The 19,222-nt window shown below is 48.6% G+C and overlaps 1 protein-coding gene across 2 annotated transcripts; it reads left to right on the top strand.

Annotated features, from left to right (window-relative positions):
• Nucleotides 1–971: 971 nt before the first annotated feature.
• Ppil1 (peptidylprolyl isomerase like 1) lies at nt 972–18,651 on the top strand. Of its 2 annotated transcripts, none has more exons than XM_075979728.1 (4): nt 972–1,277; nt 4,880–5,034; nt 17,165–17,233; nt 17,738–18,651. In XM_075979728.1, exons 1-4 carry the CDS (start codon nt 1,222–1,224, stop codon nt 17,956–17,958), a joined length of 501 nt encoding a protein of 166 aa, XP_075835843.1. In that variant the 5' UTR covers nt 972–1,221; the 3' UTR covers nt 17,959–18,651. The 2 variants fall into 2 exon arrangements, with proteins under 2 accessions (XP_075835843.1, XP_075835845.1); XM_075979730.1 differs by having other exon boundaries at nt 1,192–1,392.
• Nucleotides 18,652–19,222: the final 571 nt, after the last annotated feature.

Below are 19,222 nucleotides of genomic sequence, written 5' to 3'. Positions count from 1 at the left end.
GGGTGCATACCCTCCAGTGAGGAGGTCACGGGTGCATACCCTCCAGTGAGGAGGTCACGGGTGCATACCCTCCAGTGAGGAGGTCACGGGTGCATACCCTCCTGTGCAGAGGTCACGGGGGCATACCCTCCTGTGAGGAGGTCACGGGTGCATACCCTCCTGTGAGGAGGTCACGGGTGCATACCCTCCAGTGAGGAGGTCACGGGGGCATACCCTCCTGTGAGGAGGTCACGGGGGCATACCCTATTGAAACCTATTGAAAGCTAGTTTTGGTTTGTTTGTTTTTAAGAAAGGGTTTCTCTAGGTAGCCCTGGCTGGCCTCAAGCTCAGAGATCCACCAGCCTCTGTCTCCCGAGTGCTGGGATAAAAGGTGCACCACCAGTCATCAAGTCCTTTTGTTTTGTTTTGAGACAGGGAGTCTCTGAGTATCCCTGGCTGTCCAGGAACTCGTTCTGTAGGCCAGGCTGCCCTCAAACTCAGAAATCTGCTTGCCTCGAACTCGGAGCCCTGGGATTAAAGGCGTGTGCCACACCACGGGGCGCAGTCACTGTAATTCTTGTCATCCTCCTCCCAAGCCTTTTCCCCATTCCACACGGTCCTTGCTTTGAGTCTGGAGGATCAGATTTGCCACGTGGCACTTAACTGCAGAGTTTCAGTTTTCACATCTGAAAAACAGGAATAGTGCTACCCACAGGATTGCTTTATGAAATAGATAAAATAAGAAAGTGCGCTGGGCGGGGGTGGCGCACGCCTTTAATCCCAGCACTCAGGAGGCAGAGACAGGCGAATCTCTGTGAATTCGAGGCCAGCCTGGTCTACATAGTGAGTTCCAGGACTACGTGGTTAGTAATACAGTTCGTTTCTGAGCCGTCCCAGTTAGGGAACTTAAAAAATTCTTCAATGTTTGGACATCCTGCCAATTAGAATGAAACCGGCTGTCCCGCCTTCCGTATCTAAACAGACCAATCACTGTTCCGGAGCATGGCGCGAATAGCCGCAGAAGGATCTTGCCCTTGTCTGTGGCTCTGTACTTGGTAGCTCGTCTTGCAAGCCCCTTCCCAGCCTCGAAAGAGATCTTTTATTTTCCTTGTGCCAGCGCCCTAAACCCTATCATCCAAAGCGGCTGATCTGCGGGAACCGGAAGTGTGCGTACCTGGGACGGGTCCCCCATGATCTCCGCCGGAAGTAGCAATTGCTAAGGGGATACCTTCTTCGCTCAGTATGGCGGCGATTCCCCCTGACACCTGGCAGCCGCCCAACGTCTACCTGGAGACTAGGTGAGGGTTGGGGGCCGGACTGGCCGAGGAGACTTGGGTTTGTGCCTAGCGGCTAGGCTAAGGGAGGCGGCCTGACTCGCACGTGGACGGCATGGAGCTGCGGCCGGGAGTACCCGTGAGTTCTGAAGGGACGTCAGGGGAGCCCCTCCAGCACCGCGGGAGATCTCGATAACGTCTGTTTGCTTTCCTTTTCCCACCCGGTTCATTAGTTCATTTATCTATATCCATCTTCATTCATTCATTCATCCACTTATTCTCAACAAGTATTATGGAGTCCACAAACCATGCACGTAGGACCTGGACTTTTGAAGACCCAGAACTAGATAAAACCGTGTATTGTGGTGAAGGAGACGGACGTGTGAACACTACGGGTAAAGTATTAGGGCCGGTTGAACAAATTGCTTTGAAAGTAGAGGAAGACGAATTTTCTCCACGAAGTGTGCTCTTTGGGCTGAGTGGCTCATTTGGTAGAGAGCTTAGCATGCTGAGGTCCCGAACTCGGTCTCTACGACCACATATATGGTGTGGTTGGCACTTGTCTGCGATCCTAGCTCTCTGGAGGTGAAAGCAGGAGGATCATGGTCTTGGGCCGGTAGAATGCTTACAACTAGGTCCTGAGTTGAAAGTCCAGCACCACGGGCAAAAGATATGTATTCCCTGGGGTTGTGAGACGTGCGTTTAATTCCAGGAGGCAGAACTCGAGTTCGAGGCCTGCCTGGTCTACAGAGCAAGTTCCAGGCCAGTCAGGGCTCCACAGTTAGACTCTATCTCCGAAAGGGGGTGAGGGTGGGGAGAGAGAGAGAGAGAGAGAGAGAGAGAGAGAGAGAGAGAGAGAGAGAGAGAGAGAGTTCAAGGTCGTTCTTGGCTGTGTCTCGAGTTCAAGAGCTGCAGGAGACCACAGCTCGAAAAAGAAAAAGTGACCTAACAGTATAATTAAGCCACCTCCTACTAGTGCCAGGCCTCTGCTATGTGGTTCCATTTGGGTTAATCTTGCTAGCAGCTCCTATCATGAAGGCATTGTTACACACACACACACCCTCTAGCTTTAACTGGGGAGATGCTACCTTTTACAGACTTACCTATAACACTGTTTCACAGTGGAAAGAACCTTGCTTGGAGCCTGGTCAGCCTGCCTCCATTTAGTTTGTCATTATGTGTGTGTGGGGTGTATGTCCACACCACTCGGAAGTCAGAGGATGACTTGCAAGAGTCAGCAGTGTTTTTTTGTGAGACAGGGTTTCTCTGTAGCCCTGGCTGTCCTGAACCTCACTCTGTAGACCAGGCTGGCCTCGAACTCACAGAAATCCACCTGCCTCTGCCTCCCAAGTACTGGGATTAAAGGTTTCCGCCACTGCCGCCCAGCATCAGTCTGGTTTTAATCACAAAATACATTGACAGTTAACTCTAGGTAGTGTAAAAGATACGGGGTAAGCCGTGACAGCCGCTTCCCTCCAGGAAACCACTAGTAACAACTTGTTGATGGTTGTCCAGATTTCTGTTACGTGTGTGTCTTATCTCAGCAGAGTTGGCACAACAGCGTGTAGCTGCCTGTGGTGTGGTTGTTCCTGGGTTAGCTCCCTTTCAAGAGCCTATAAGTTGCATCTAGTTTTCTTTGCTTTCTTTTTCTTTTCTTTCTTTCTTTCTTTTTTTTTTTTTTTGATTTTTCAAGACAGGGTTTCTCTATGTAGCCTTGACTCTTCTGGAATGAACTCAATAGAGATCTTTGTGCCCCTGCCTCCCCAGCACTGAGATTAAAGGTGTGCACCACCACCGCCCAGTCTACTAGTTTTCTCACTGTGACAGATGCTGCTTCTGTGGTATTGGTCATATTTGTACACACACAGACTCTTAGGCAACTCTAACTTTTCTTAGAGAACAGATATTTACAAGTTGAAATTGCTCAGGGACACGTCAATTATGTAAGTACTTCATGCCTGCCATTCGCTGTCATTATGTTTAGAAAACGCCTAATAGGACTGGATGATTCCTCAGTGAGTACAAGGGCTTGCCACCAAGCTGAAGGATGTGATCCCTGCTGTGTGGTGGGAGAGAGCTGGCTCCTGACCTCATCCTCTGACCTCTACACTCATTCACAGACACACACACACACACACACACACACACACACACACACACACAATAAATAAGTGTAATTAAGGACAGTACCCATCAACACACAAAATAAGAAGGACAAAACCCACAAGAATGTGAGCTCCCAGGGAAAGAACTCCTCAGATAGTGCCCCCCACAGCAGACTAAACCTGTGTTGGCTGGTAGCCAGCAGAAGGATGAACTGTAGGCAGGAAGGCTGCCAGAAAGTGGTTTTCTAGTACATTCTATGTACATGTATTTATTTATAATGGATTTATTTATTTTAGTTTTTTGAGGCAGTTTCCCTGTCTCTGGCTGTCCTGGAATTCACTCTGTAGACTAGGCCTCAAACTCAGATATGCCTGCCTCTGTCTCCCGAGTACGGGGATTAAAAAGGTGTGTGGCTCTCCCACTGGGCTCTACCGGAGTGCTCACACTGCTGGGCCCCCTGTGTCTGGGCCACACACACTTAACTCAGCCCTCATGTTCCTAGAACTCAGTGGGGTTTGACATACAGCATGAGCACCCCTACCCCTGCCTTGTCTCTTGCTTCTGTCTTGTCCTTAGAGGTCCTGGGGAGACAATAAAAACACCCAGACTGGGTGTTTGCAGACACGTGCGATAAGCAGCCTTGGCGTCTGTTTGTTTTACACGTTCTCTCCCTTCAGATTTCACTTTCATTTTTATGTGTGTGGATGTGTGCACGTGAGTGCAAGTGCCGGCAAAGGCCAGAGGCATCAGATCCCCTGGCACCAGAGGCGCCCGTGGTAGGGAGCCTTCTGCTGTGAGAGAATGGAGCCCCGGTCCTCTGTAAGAGCAGTACTTGCTCTTAGCTGTAGAGCCATCTCCAGCCCTGTCTGACCCTCCTTTGAACACTCAAACTGCTTTTAACTTTCTATTCAACTTTGGTTGTACTTGGTAATATATTTACATGATCAAAAATATAAACGTTAGAAAAGGTATTTATTGAACATCCACCACCACTGATGTAAATGTCTATAACTCCCCACACTTTAGTATCTTTTTTCTTTTTCTTTTTCTTTTTTTTTTGTTTTTTTGAGACAGGGTTTCTCTGTGGCTTTGGAGCCTATCCTGGAACTAGCTCTGTAGACCAGGCTGGTCTCGAACTCACAGAGATCCGCCTGCCTCTGCCTCCCGAGTGTTGGGATTAAAGGCATGCGCCACCATCGCCCGGCTTTAGTATCTTTTATTAGATCTACAGATGGCACGTGAGGCCCTTTTCCTTGTTTAGGGCTGGTTTTGGAGCATCAGTATATGTGCTTAGAATCCTGCCATGTTTGTGGTTGTTTTACGTAGAACAAAAGCCAGAAGCTGCCCTGTGTGTCACACTCGGGTCCCTGGCAGTAGCCTTGTTGCTTCGTGGGTTGTTTCCTTCTGAGTGTAAACTCTAGTCACAGCTTGATGTCTCACTGGTTGAAAAGTGCTAGAGGTCCCACGCTGCTCCCTGCTGTGAGCTTGCTGACTGCCTGTGCTGTCTGTCCCAACTGCAGCATGGGGATCATCGTGTTGGAGCTGTACTGGAAGCATGCTCCAAAGACCTGCAAGAACTTTGCAGAGCTGGCTCGGCGGGGCTACTACAACGGCACCAAATTCCATAGGATCATCAAGGACTTCATGATCCAGGGCGGTGACCCAACAGGGACAGGTACGGTTACGCCACCACACATTTCAAGTCTCACTCAGTCATATCTGTGTGGTAAGGCAGCCTTTGCTTGCTTTTCCGTTTGCTGAATCTGATTCGTTTTTCTTTTTGGGACAGAGCCTTATAGCTCAGGCTAGCCTCCTCCTCACTGAAAACGACCTAACCCTCTGATCTTCCTGCCTTTATTTCCTCAGTGCTGGGATTTCTGTATGCTACCACGCTCAGCTTTTGTAGGGTTGGGGATTGAACCCAGGGCTTCCAGTACACTGGCCAAGCGCTCAGCCAACTGAGCTGTATTGGTATCCACACTGCCTGCTCCCCTCCCCCAAACACTCTACCAACTGAGCTGCATTGATAGCTAGTCACCCCCCACACACAAACACACACCGTCTTGCTCTCTAATAGGGTGTCAAGGTAGCCCAGGTTGTCCTTGAACTCCTGATCCTCCTGCCTCTACCTCCCACAGCTGGATGATAGGCACATGCTGGCTGTGGTTCATTGAATCTGCTGCTGGTTCCTGCTTTCACGTGTGTAACTCAGTGGAGAGACTCTTCACTCCGCAGCATGGTAGTTTCTCAGGACTTTCTTGTGTCGTTCACTAAGAGCTGATGATATTGCTAGACCCAGAGTGACATGGAATTGGATCAGTCACAGGAGTAAAAAGACAATCCTGGGTCTTGGAAATAAAGTCTGGGTTCCTTTATTAACTCGTTCATCTGACAGGTGTTGAGCATGGGCTTTGTGTCAAAGCCCCTACTCGAAGCTCTAGGGACACAGCTGTGAGCAGAGAGACAAATATGGGGATGGGGATCAGTTTTGGAAGGATGCTGCTGTAGCTGACGTGGGGGCGGAGCCTGTGCAGCCCTGGCAGAAGGAAGAATAGGTGAAACCTCCTGGCTGTTGTGAGCACAGTGGCAGGCTCTGGCCTCTGTGTTCAGAGGTCGCTGGCTGCTGTTGGAGATTAGATGGAAGGGCAAGAATGCAGGCAGGCATGCTGGCGCACACCTTTAATCTCAGCACTCGGAGGCAGAGGTGGGCGGATCTCTCAGTGTGAGGCCAGCCTGGTCTAAGAGCAACTTCTAGGACAGCCAGTGCTGTTATACAGAGAAACCCAGTCTCCAAAAAACAAAAACCAACATAAAAAAGATTAAAAAAAAAAAGAATGCAGGCCTGGATCCCCACCCAGGCAGGAAGTACATGGTGGAATAGGGTATGGATGATTCTGTGTAGTAGTGGAAACACTGACTCCCTCTTGTGAACATGCGGCAGTTAGTATATGGATGATTCTGTATAGTAATGGAAAAACTGACTCCCTCTTGTGAACATGAGGCAGTTAGTATATGGATGATTCTGTGTGTAGTAATGGAAAAACTGACTCCCTCTTGTGAACATGAGGCAGTTAGTATTTACAGATTTCTCTTCATTCTTATCCTCCCACCTTAAATTTTTCTACTAAATTTTAAAAATATTTATTCATAGTATTTTATGTGTATGAGTTTTGCCTGCATTTATGTTTCCACACCATGTACACACTTGCTACTCATGAAGGCCAAAATCCCCTAGAACTGGAGTCACTGATGGTTGTGAGTTGCCATGTGGGTGCTGGGAATTGAACCCAGGCTTTTGGAAGTGTGGCAAGTGTTATTAACCACTGGGCCACATCTCCTCACACCTGAATTTTTATTGTTGGTTTTGTTTTTTCTTTTACATCCAAAATAAACCTATGGAGTCTCCATTTTGGTGGTACTCAGCTGCTCAGTTATTTTAACAAGAGCTGGGGGCAGTGGTTCTTTTCAAATATTTAGAGTACGTTTATTGATGGATATTGCTTGTTTGTTTCTCAACCACCCAGATCTGAAATAATCACAAAACAAACTGTATTAATTACAACACTGCATGGCCAATACCTTAGGCTTCTTATTAACTAACTCTTGCATCTTAAATTAACCCATTCCTATTATTTTATATTTTACCATGAGGCTTGTGGTTTACAGGTAAGGTTCCATAGTGACTGTCTCCTTCAGCAGCTACATGGTGTCTTCCTGACTCTGCCTTTTTTTCTCTTCTATCTCTGCTTGGAATTCCTGCCTTGTCTGCACTGCCATAGGCCCAAGTAGCTTCTTTATTTATTAACCAATAAAAGCAACACATATACAGAGGGACATTCCACACCATTTCCCCTTTTCTGTCCAAATAAAAAGGTTTTAACTTTAACGTAGTAAAGTTACATATAACAAAACAGTTATCAAGCAAGAATTATACAATATTTAGTCCATTTACATTTGGCATTTCTATGATCCATCCTATGATCTATCCTATCTTTGTGAGTTTAAAGTTTTATATCTAGTTTATATTTTATAATTATAACTATCATTTTTAACTCCATAAAGACTGCATAAGGATATATTACCTAAGTAAACAGGAAGTGCATTGTAAGCAACTTTCAAAACTCTAGACAGAGACATCTTGCTGCCTAGACAATCACCCAAAGTTCTTCTGTAATGTTGGGGCATCCATCTTTAGCCTATATAGGCCCATAGTATCTGGCAGACTTTTCCATGAAGCAGGAAATTTTAAAGACATTTTTGCCTATATTGGCAGCTTGTCAATCACTTTCTTCTGTGTCCTGCAGAATGTTTGGCAGACTCTTTCATGATGAAGGAACCCAGAGGGACTGTCTCACCTTCTTTAGGCAGCTTCAGCAGTCATTTTTAAGTGGATCCTACACGTGTCCAGTTAATACAGCATACCATCAAGCAATCCAGGCAAGAGCAGTTTCTTGCCCAAATGGCTCGCCTTGTTACATTGAAGGCAAATTCCATAACAAGTTTCTTCAATGCCCATCAACCTCACTGAAGTAATTGGTGCTGCCAGAAGCAGACATGTCTCACTGTTGAGAAAAGTCTAAGTTCTTAAAACATTTTAAATGTCATATTCTGTTATTCTTTGAAAGGTTTGAAGAATACCCATCCATCTGAATTATATCTCTGTACATCTAGAAAAACTAACATGATTACAAGTTTGACTATTATAGATGACAATCTGTTTACCTGTATTTCTTAATTATACATCACTTTTTAAAAATGAGCTGCACAAACACAGTACCTTAATCAAGAGCAGAAATATACATATAACAAAATTGACTTTAAATTTGTATCAATAAACCAAGATCCATACCAATGCAAAATTCATCTCTGTAACATATCCCTCTTGAAATGTAAACAAACATTTATAAACAATCATTTAAAATTGGGTATTGTTCTCTAGACTACTTCCTGCTGATTGGGGCGCTGTTAATCAGGTCTTTCTTTGGGTATCCTACGTGGTAGGTCCATCTCAGCCAGCAGTCCTGAAGCTGTCATGGATGTTGGGCCATCTGGGCCATTGCTTTAGGGGGTCTTGTTTGATCAAACCACATTAGTCTGGAAGGAATCCACAAGTTCTCATCCTCTGTGGAAACAAAAGCAGAACCTCTTTTCCAAAGCAACATATCCTTAGACCCAAATTTTGAAGTCAAAATACCTTTAATGTATTTTGGTTTAGCTTAGCAGCCCATACAATGAAATGTCTCTGTACTTTGGCTCATTCACAGCCAAAAATTCAGAGAAAACACAATAATGTACATAATACAGATTTTGTGTATTTTCCATCTTTACGTGGCTTATTTTTCTTTACCTTTTTAAGCTATGACTGTCTGTCTTCTCTCTCCCAAGCCTATACACATTTAACCAACACGTGACCCATTTACAGGCCTTTTTTTATTTGAATCTGTTTTTATTATTATGTATTTGTAATTATTTTTTGACCAGAAGCACTTTTTTTTTAAATGCTAAATGGTCGTGACTAGGACCAACTCTGCAGCCCTGCCTGCTTGTTTTGTCCAATCCAACATGACAGAGGTATGTTCACTGCCTCTGAGAGCCATGTACACCACCCCAACTCTAGGGTCACAGCAGGCCTATGTCACTGTGAAGACCCCATTTAAGTGCTGGCCTCCTAAAAGAGCCAGAGCTGTTTGTGTGAACCAGGAAGCCTTCTTAAAGGAGCCTCACAGTTTTTGCTATTACTGCTGAATCAGGAAGCTTTTTTTTTTTTTTAAGGAATCGTATTTTTGCTTGCTTTTAGCAAACAGAGCTTACCTGAGAAAATGTTACTACCATGAATCCGTGTTTAACTGTTTTTTTTTTTAATGTTTAAAATTTTTTTAAGCTCTCTCATATTTTAGGCAGATATAATTGCCCCACGTTGGGTACCAATTTGTTGATGGAGGCTGCTTGTTCATTTCTCGGCTGCCCAACCCAAAATAATCACACAAAAAACTATGCCAATTACAATACTGTTTGGCCAATGGCTTAGGCTTCTTATTAACTAACTCTTACATCTTAAATTAACCGATTCCTATATTTTATCACAAGGCTTGTGGTTTACCAGTAAGGTTCCTGGGCGTCTCTCTCTTTCGGCAGCTACATGTCTCCCTGACTCTGCCTTCTTTTCTCCTGTATCTCTGCTTAAAATTCCCACCTTGCTCTATTCTGCACTGTCATTCATTAGCCAATAAAAGGAACACATATACAAAAGGACTTGCACACGTGTGCATGCGTGTGTGCACCCTCCCATGTTGGGGTCAGGGCTAGAGCTGATTCTCATCTTCTCAGTTGGGCAGTTCTCTCTCTGCACAGCCTACTTTGGGTAGCTGGTCTGGAAGCTTCTAGCAGGTTCTGTCTCTGCATCCCATCTTGTTGTGAGAGTGTTGGGATTACAAATGACCATCCCCACAGCAGTTGTTTTGACTGAGCTTGGGTCAGCAGGCTTGCACAGCAAGCCCTTTTCCTGGCTGAGCCATCTCTGGCCATGGTTCCATCTCTTACCAGGCGTCTGTTTCTTGCTTTCTATTGCAAGAACTAAGGGGATTTTATTTTTGGGTTTGTTCCTGTTTCAGACTCTGCCTATTGCCTTTGTACTTAAAAAAAGACCTTGAGTAGTTATAGCATCATATCAGAGACACATTCATCCCCTCAGATCTTTTGCAGAAAAGTCTGGTTTGAATACAGCTGCAGAGAATCCAAGGCCAGATGTGCTCCCCTCAGTCCAGAGAGTCAGAGCAGCCTGCTGGAGCACCTCCCGGCCTGGCTTACTGTGTTCCAGGTAGCTGCTGCATTTTCTCTTCCATGTCTCATATTTCCTGTAGTCAGTGAGATGGTTTTTTCCTTTTCCCTGTCTTTGTTAAAACCCTCCAGACCCTCACCTGCCTTACTCAATTGCCATTTGTGTCTATTCTAGACATTTTCGCTGTTCAGTGTAGTATTATGCCTGCACTACGGGACGGTTTGAGAGTTGGGCAAAGGGCTGGAGATTGAAACACACATACAGACAGAGACACAGGTCATCCTAGAAACAAGAATGCCCCATTTATTGTGTTCCAGGGCAACTTGACTAATGGCCACGCCCTAGCTCTTAGAACTTTCATCTGCAAGCCCACCAGAAACTACTCCCCTGCCATCAGGAACTCATGAGAGTCCCGTGCCTAGAGCGGCTATAGGCATAGGAAAACAAATTGTTTACTCTGGCAGGCAGAGGCTCATAGAAAATTCAGGGTCTGAGGGTCCACAGTCCCCAACAGTTCAGTAGCGGTGTTGACTCTATTAGTGTCATTTGGGTCCCAATTTGTTCCTCAGCCTAGCTGTGTCTTTTTCACCTCACTGTGCTCAGTGTCTCTGCGCCTAGACTGTGCCTGGGGTCTCTCGGGTCAGCAGGGCTCCCGCCTTCTCTGCTGTTGTCCTTCCGTTTGCTGGCGTTGTCTCACACTGCCCACGTCATGTCTGTCGCCATTGGCACCAACATGTATGTTGTCCCCACCTTGTTTTTGTTCAGGGACATGTAAACAGATGCCTGTCTTTATCTGAATTTTTGTGGGGCCATGTGTCTTCCCCACTGCAAATTCAAGGCTGCTGGCTCTCTACTGCATCCCAGGCTGAAAAGGAATTGGGGTTGTTTCTTTTTTTTTTTTTTTTGGATTTTCGAGACAGGGTTTCTCTGTAGCTTTTGGTTCCAGTCCTGGAACTAGCTCTTGTAGACCAGGCTGGCCTCGAACTCACAGAGATCCGCCTGCCTCTGCCTCTGCCTCCCGAGTGCTGGGATTAAAGGCGTGCACCACCACCGCCCGGCTTGGGGTTGCTTCTTGTGGGAAGGCTTGTCCCATGGTTTCTCTGTCCTCATCCCAGGCTCTGACTCATCCCCCAAGTATGACCCTGGGAGGTAGCCAGCCCTGCCCCACTCGTGTGTGGTGTGTGTGGTGTGTGTGTGTGTGTGTGTGTGTGTGTGTGTGTGTGTGTGTGTGTGTGTGTGTGTGTGCAGGCATCTGCCCTCAGGCTGTTCCTGGTGCCCTTGCAGTCTGTGAGACTTCTCTGGGACTTCTCAGGGCTTAGCTCCCAGTCTTCCAGAGTCTTTCTTTCCTTGGCCAACTCTTCAAGAATTTAATAAAACATTTGTTTCTCTTTATCTAATAGGGCCTCGCTGTGTAGTCCTGGCTGCCTTGGAACTCATAAATCCTCCTGCCTCTGCCCCTTGAGGGCTGGAATTAAAGGTGCACTCTTCCACACCAAGCTGTTGTAAAATCTTTGTGTTTTGTTCATTTCACTGGGCATTGAAACAAGACAGGATTTATGCTGACGTTCATGTCTCTCCTTCTTGACTTATCTCTCTCTCTCTCTCTCTCTTTTTTTTTTTTTTTTTTTTTTTCTCATTTTTCGAGGCAGGGTTTCTCTGGTTTTGGAGCCTGTCCTGGAACTAGCTCTTGTAGACCAGGCTGGTCTCGAACCTTATCTCTCTTTTTTAAAAAAACAAAACCCAGGGTCTTACTGTATATCCCTAGCCGCCCTGGAGCTCACTTTGTAGACCAGGCTGACCTCGAACTCACAAATCTCCGCCTGCTCTTCCTCCCTGCTCCGCTTCTCTCCCTTTCTTGCTCTGATGAAATGGACCTTAATCTGGGACACCAGTGTGCCCAGAGCCCGTGCTCAGTGAACGGGAAGCGACTCGGAAATGAACTGTTGGCACAGTGCTCGCCTGTCTCTGCAGCTACTCTGCCGTCTTCCCTAATGTCACATTTCCATGATGTACTTTTAATGAAACTGAAGCACTCAAAAGATTTCCAATAATGCCGCAGGCTCAAGGATAACAAATGTTTGCGCAGCCTGCCAGCAAGTCTGTGAAAAGCAAGCAGGAGGCGGCCGTCCTAGGCACTGGGTGCGCCTCCCAGCCAACAAAGGACAGTTCTCTGCTAAATGCCGCAAGTAGATAGCAGGTGACATTGTAGGTTCTGCAAGTTGGGTGTCCGCTCTCCAGCCTGCTGTGCACAGCCTGGATGCTCGGGAGCCTTCCTCCCCAGCCTTCCTCATACCCACTCTCAGGTACCTTCTCAGTTCAGATGCTCCCTGACTTCCTGCGTTTCCCTCTGAGCCATACCCCCCACCTTTACGCCACCCACATTGGAACAACCACATCAGCCCTTTCCTTGGCTTTCTGTGAGTCTTCTATCTGTTTCTGCTTACCCTGCCGAGCTTGTCTGAGGTTGTCTTGCTCTGCTCTCAGCCTTGATTAACTGCGCAGTTACCTTGAGCGACAGCCTCCCTCTGATTTCATCTCTCCTTGGTAGCCCCTGGAACACCTGAAGTTTGTCTTGTGGAACAGCAAGCCATTGTTAATTTTGCCCATTGAGCGAATATTTGCCAGGAGTCTGCTGGGTATCCTGCCCCTTTCCAGGGCCCGTAAGGAGTGCTGAAGCCCAGAAGCCAAGGCAGTCTCTTTCCTCATGGAGCCCCCAGCTCCTTAGGAAACAGGTTGTTCATTTTAAGAAACAGGAAACTGCCGGGCGGTGGTGGCGCAAGCTTTTAATCCCAGAACTCGGGAGGCAGAGGCAGGCGGATCTCTGTGAGTTCGAGGCCAGCCTGGTCTAGAAGAGTTAGTTCCAGGACAGGAACCAAAAAAGCTATGGAGAACCCCTGTCTCGAAAATCAAAAAAAGAAAAAAGAAACAAACTGGTGACTTCATGAACGTACAACTTTGTGCTGGCGTTCTGTGGTTTGTGAATGTCAGGCAAGTTGACAGTTTGTAGTGAGGGTACCGGTCCGATGGAGTAGGACAAGACTGGAGAGGAGCCTTGGGGGCGAGCCTTGAGGAATCTAGAACTTCCCTCCTGGGAAGCCGAGGGCGTGCGCTCTGACACTCCTGCAGAGAAGCGTGGAGGAGAGCCTGCTGTCCCCGGAGTCAAGGGCTTCCTTGCTCCACAGGTCCTATGATGGAACCCAGTCAGCAGTTCATTCTTGAGACTGGATTGGACGACTCCAAGGCCTTGTGAGTCACTCTCAGACCTCGTGTATAGGGAAAGGGAAGGAGCAGTCTGGGCAGATTGGTCGCCTGTGGGAAAAGGCATGGGGTCAGTTACTGCAGAGCCCACCAACCAAGGGTGCCAGTTTGATCCGGCATGGTCTGATTTCACTTGGCACTGGGGCCCCTTGTGACTGGAGTAAGAAGAGAATACCTGAGAAGCTGTGTCCAGCTGGGGTCTGGTCACACCCAGGTGCCCGGCAGGGATGGGGGTCTGATGTGTTAGACCTGAGTCCTGCCCCACACAGTTCCTTGTCACTGTACCGCTTAGGTGGCTTTGCAGAGCTCTTGTCAGGAGGCGGGGAGCATGGCTGTCCATTCCTCCTGGGGTTATTGTGTGAGCTCTGCTGGTAAAGTGATTGGCAAAGTCTTGGCACAGAAACAGTGCAGAGATTGTTTCTTTTGGTTAATTCCCTTAGCCTTCACAGGTGTCTGCTAGACTCCTGCTGTCGACCTGGCCACTGTGGGCTGCAGTCCAGCAGGGAGAAAGCCCCATGAGATGTCGGGTATGCAAGTGACTTGGAAATAGGGGCTGTCGGGGAGAGAGCAGAGGTCTTCCCCTTGGCATTATCGGTTGAGGCGACAGCTCTGATACGGGCTGGGCTGGCACTGAAGGATGTTTAGCAGCCGGCCTAGCCTGGCATCTACCCACTAGATAGTGGACCCTTCAGTTCTGACAACCAAAAATGTTCCTGACGTTACCCAGTGTCCGTAGGGCCACCAGCCAACCCCTGTTGAGAACTGCTGGGCTACAGGATGGGGCGGTGCACATAGGGCAGGCCTCTCTGAAGGTCGAGGAGAGCTCTGAGTGCCAGTTGGGCAGGCTGCAAGCCACAGCAAGGAAGGGAGGGGGGCAGTGACCACGGAGTGTCCTCCGGGGTGGTGGTGTGGATTGTGGATCTTGTCCTGAGGGCTCAAGTGTGGTGGAATGCTCACGGAGGATGTTGAGCAGGGTCCTCCAGCTCCTACATGAAGAGGTCCCTGTGATGGACACAGGACACAGGGACTGTGGGGCTGGGGTTTTGCTCTGATTTTAAAATAGAAAGCATTAATGACGTGCTGCCAGGAAGGGAAAACTGTGGGCTTCCTCACAGGTGTGGCCTCGGGTACATGGTAGTGGATGGTCTGGCCACAGTGAGGGAGAAGTGACAGGGAGGAGTGAGAACCAGGTCACAGGGACAGCTAGGAGAGCCAGGAATGGTGGGGAAGGGATGGGCCAGGCTGACTGCTGGCCACTTAGATGGTGCCTGTTGCTGCCCTTGGTTAGTGGGCTCAGCAACCCTGGTACTTCCGTGCTCGCTCCTGTGCACCTGCGTGACTTTTTAGAGGGTATCTGCCCTCTTAGTAGTGGGTGTAACATCAAGTGGTGCTCAGTTTGGCTCTAAGTAACCAAAATGGCAGCCGTTATGGCCACGTTGTTTCTCCATATAGAAAATGTCGTAAGGAGAACAGTTCTCACTGCCCCACATCCCAGCAGTGTCAGGGCTGAGCTTGCTGTGTCTTCCTATGGGCCGCTCTTAGCATTTGGCCTTTTTGGTCTTGGACTTGTGTCTTACGGTTGCAAGAGGGCTGCAGCTGCCTTTGAAGGAGGACGAGACAAGGCTGTGGGAAATGCACAGGAGAGGGCTCATCTGTGTTTGTACGGAAAGTGCTGGCTCCTTGGAAGCAGGACCTACAGGCTTGTTTATGTTATAAGACAGAACTGGGCCGTGGGCATCAGCTGCCTGCAAAAGAGCTGTCCTGTACTTGTCTCTGAGGCCAGGGGCGCTGGGAATGCCCAGGGGACAGTGACCTGAAGTGTCCCTCAGAGGTTTTGTCACCAGATGAGAAGCTTTAATGATCAGCTGACTGGGTGTCGCGTTCCCATGCGGTCCTCCTTACGGGCTGCTGCCCACCATGGTTCCTTTTGGCTTGGATATGAATCTGCTGCCTGTCATGGGCGGGATGGGGACAAGTAGCACCAAGCATAGTAACCGTTGTGTCAGCCCACGCTTCTTGTGTCGTGCCTTAGACGTCAGTCTGTTCCTCTCCAGGGTTTTTGGGGGGCGGGGAAGATGCTGGAGAGTCTTGAAGACAGCTTTATTTATTTATTCATTTATTTGTTCTCCAGCTGAGACAGCAAGAAAGATAGTTTGTTGTACATGAGTTGCAGTTGGCCATGGGTGGGGGAACACAACTGTTCCCGAATGGTCCAGGTTCAGGGCTGAGGGCCAGCGGAGCTGTGGGGAGTGAGGGGCAGTCAGTCTCCCAGGCGGTGTCAGGAGTGACGGTGAAGCTTCAGATCCACTGAGACTTCTTACCGACAGTCACATACAGCCCAGCTTGTACCAGTGTCCTGGCCTTCGTTCTCCCTAACTTCTTTTTTTTTTCTTTTTCTTTCTTTTTTTTTAATTTATTTTATTTTGTTTTGTTTTTCAAGACAGGGTTTCTCTGTAGCTTTGGAGTCTGTCCTGGAACTAGCTCTTGTAGACCAGGCTCACCTCAAACACACAGAGATCCGCCTGCCTCTGCCTCACGAGTGCTGGGATTAAAGGCTTGCGCCGCCACCGCCCGGCTTTCTGTTTTTTTTCTTTTATCCTGTTTTGGTTTGGTTTTTTAAGACAGTGTTTCTCTGTGTAGCCCTAGCTGTCCTAGAACTCACTCTGTAGACCCGGCTGTCTTTGAACTCACAGAAGTTCACCTGCCTTTGACTCCTGAGTGCTGGGATTAAAGGCGTGCACCACCACTGCCAGGCAGCATCCCTTATTTCTGCTCCTTCAGCCTCTATGGGAGCACAAGCTCATTTACTTAGACCCCATCTTGTCTCCATTCTCTTCTTTCTGCCTGGTTCCTGCTGAAATGACTCAGAGCCAGAGCTCTCTACGCTGCTGCATGGTTGTGGCTGCTCAGCATGGACAAAGCAGTACTGAGCCGGCGTGTAGTTGGTTAGCATTGGTGAGAGCCAGCCTCCTGCTAAGTGTTCCTACGTGAACTAACCGTTGGTTAGTCTTAAGCTCACCAACCTCCTGGCTTGTCTGCAGGAATTACAGGTGTAGGCTTCCATGTTCACCTTCAGTTATGCCCTTTTGCTCTGAGAGGGGACCCTGCCCGAGCTTAGGTGCCAGCACCAGTGCTAACATCCTGAACTTGGTGGTGGTGGTGGTGGTGGTGTTAGCCGGTCGTCTTTGTTTTCCTTCACCCCCACCACCTGTCCTCTCTGTGCACTCCTCCCGGGTGCTGCTGTTCCACTCCGCATGGCACCACCATCCCTGCCCCTCCCTGAGCCAATAGCTGTCCCTTTCCATCTCCTCACTTCAGGGATCCTTCTACAGCAGGTGCCCGGAGTGCTGGGTTGGTAGGGTTTGTGGGCAGAAGCTAAGCTCAACAGGAAGGTGTGTTGGTTAACAGTGTCTACAGTGGGCACTGGGCTCAGGGCCTGGGCACTCTTGCTGGAATACTGAATACTCAGCAACATGCTCCCTGTTGGGGCATGAGTGGCTGGGTACACCAGTGCCACTGCCCCTTTGGATGCTCTTCTATGTTTCCTGCATCCTGACAGGGGACATCAATTTAATGAGCATGTGTTATTGTCTTACCTGAATCAAGTCAGTGACTGGACCACTATAATGTGTCTACTGGAGGCTGGGCTGGGGTGCTCGCTGCCCATAACATTCCTCTCTGTACTCGGAAAAGTCCTTTGACCTCAGGCTCTTTTTGTGCGGTAGACTGTGGGACTGGCCGGGTCACTACTTGTCTTCTGATTGGACAGGTCGCGGTGGCGCATCTATCTATGGGAAACAGTTTGAAGACGAACTTCATCCAGACCTGAAGTTCACTGGTAAGTGTGCAGTCTGGCTGGATGGGCAGGAGAGGGAATGCGTATTGGAAGCTTGCTTTTTCTGGCTGTGGTTCAAGGTGTGTGTCTGACACCATGGCATGGTGCCAGACAGCTGCCCAGCCATGGCGCCAAGGAGTGCCCTGGCAGATGAAAGAAAACAGCACCTCTTGAGAGTCCTAAGTAATTTTGACCGCTGGCCTGTGTTCTGGACTCTCCCCACTGTTAAATGTGCTGAAGTCTTCAAGCCTTGCTGGGCTCTTGAGGAATGAGTGACATGGGTCAGGGTTAGCGAGGAGCAGCACAAGTGAAGCTGGAGACGGAGGCAGAGGCATCGAGGTGATTGGGGTGGTGCAGGAAGTGTCCGCCCTGTTCCTGGGAAGAGGCTGTGGGCGCTGAAATCGATGATGGAGATGGGCCTGCAGTCCTCTGTGTCTGCTGACAGTGTTGCCACCCTGATGAACTGAGGGTCCTGTTCACATTCTTCTCTCTCCTCATCTCCCCCAGGGGCTGGGATTCTTGCGATGGCCAATGCAGGACCAGACACCAATGGCAGCCAGTTCTTCGTGACCCTCGCCCCCACTCAATGGCTGGATGGCAAACATACCATTTTTGGCCGAGTGTGCCAGGGAATAGGAATGGTGAATCGAGTGGGCATGGTGGAAACAAACTCCCAGGACCGTCCTGTGGATGACGTGAAGATCCTTAAGGCATACCCTTCAGGGTAGAGGTGATGCTGTGTCGGGCACACCCAGGTCTTCTAAGATGCTCCTAGTGAGCCATCTTCCAGATGACATGGAGTGCCATGTGTTGGGATCATGCATATCGACTCTGACACCCTCTGGACAAAATGAAGCAGGGGGCTCGTCTTTGGGGGCATTTGTATTCTGGTCAACAGTCACAGACTTGGAAAGCAGGCAGTGTTGAGGCGCTAACTGCACAGCCCCTTCCAGCCTCCGGCGTGCGCTCTTCCAGGAATATGCACAGCTCTCTCTATTCTCCCTCGGAGCCTGAGCATCAACACTGCCGCTTCTGACACTAAACATCCCACGCAAAGCCAGTTTGAATTTTTGCCAAATGAAAAACGCATCCAACAATCAAATTGCTAAGAAGATGTCAAGTGGGGAATGATAATGTTTAATGATGGAGAAACAGGGCTTTGAGATGGAAGCTGAAGCGTTGGCCATTTGCCCCTGGGAAGGACTGGCAGTCACTGAACACAAGGCCAGTCCTTCAAGAACCTCGCTCACACACAGTGACACTGTTAGGGCTTTAGAGAAAGTAGGTAAGAGGTGTTTATACATGACATCTTTGTTTTTTAATCTTTCTGGATTTGCAGGGGCCATGGGGGTGACAGGAAGGATGTTAATACTTTGAAATACATAGACGTTTCCAGAATAAAGTACCATTGGTGGCTGAAATCAGTGTTGTGGTCTTGGTATTCTTCCAGATTGTCAGCCCCCTCCCTTTTTTGAGACAGGGTGTCACCGTGTAGCTGGCTTTAACTTACTATATAGACCAGGCTGGCTTTGGACTTGGAGAAACCTTTAGCCATAAGTGCTGGGACTAAAGGCATGTTCTTGGCCATTTTAATCCTGGTGGCGCTGAGGAGTGCTATAGCGCTCCTGTCTTCAGGGTTCACACTGCCAGGTTTGTGAGTCTCCATCGGCTTCCCCCATGCAGGAGCAGCTTCTGCTAGAAAGAGGCAGAACCAAAGAAAGCCTCAGGGGATGTCACCTAGTGTTCTGAGGGAGGGGTGAGCTAAAGGTGACCCGGTTCTGCTGCTGCGAGAGAGTACAGGCCAGAAGCAGCCTAGGGGAGGGAAGAGATTTTTTTCATCTAGTCTCAGGTCACAGCTCGTCATCCAGGGAAGACAGGACAGGACGGGAGAACCCAAAAAATGAAGTGGTGGCCACGGAGGGAGAGACACTGCTTACTGGCTTGCTTCCCTGGCTTGCTTAGCTCCCCCCCTTTTTTTGTTTTGTTTTGTTC

The sequence above is a fragment of the Microtus pennsylvanicus genome, chromosome 7, assembly GCF_037038515.1.
Source record: "Microtus pennsylvanicus isolate mMicPen1 chromosome 7, mMicPen1.hap1, whole genome shotgun sequence".
Classification (NCBI taxonomy): Eukaryota; Metazoa; Chordata; class Mammalia; order Rodentia; family Cricetidae; genus Microtus; species Microtus pennsylvanicus.
Note: the sequence above shows the minus strand (reverse complement) of the source record. Positions and strands in the feature narration are given on the sequence as shown.

Coding starts and splice junctions, on each gene's coding strand:
- Ppil1 (XM_075979728.1), top strand. CDS start 1,222: ATGGCGGCGATTCCCCCTGACACCTGGCAGCCGCCCAACGTCTACCTG. Junction 1,278..4,879: donor AACGTCTACCTGGAGACTAG/GTGAGGGTTGGG, acceptor TCCCAACTGCAG/CATGGGGATCATCGTGTTGG. Junction 17,234..17,737: donor TCCAGACCTGAAGTTCACTG/GTAAGTGTGCAG, acceptor CATCTCCCCCAG/GGGCTGGGATTCTTGCGATG.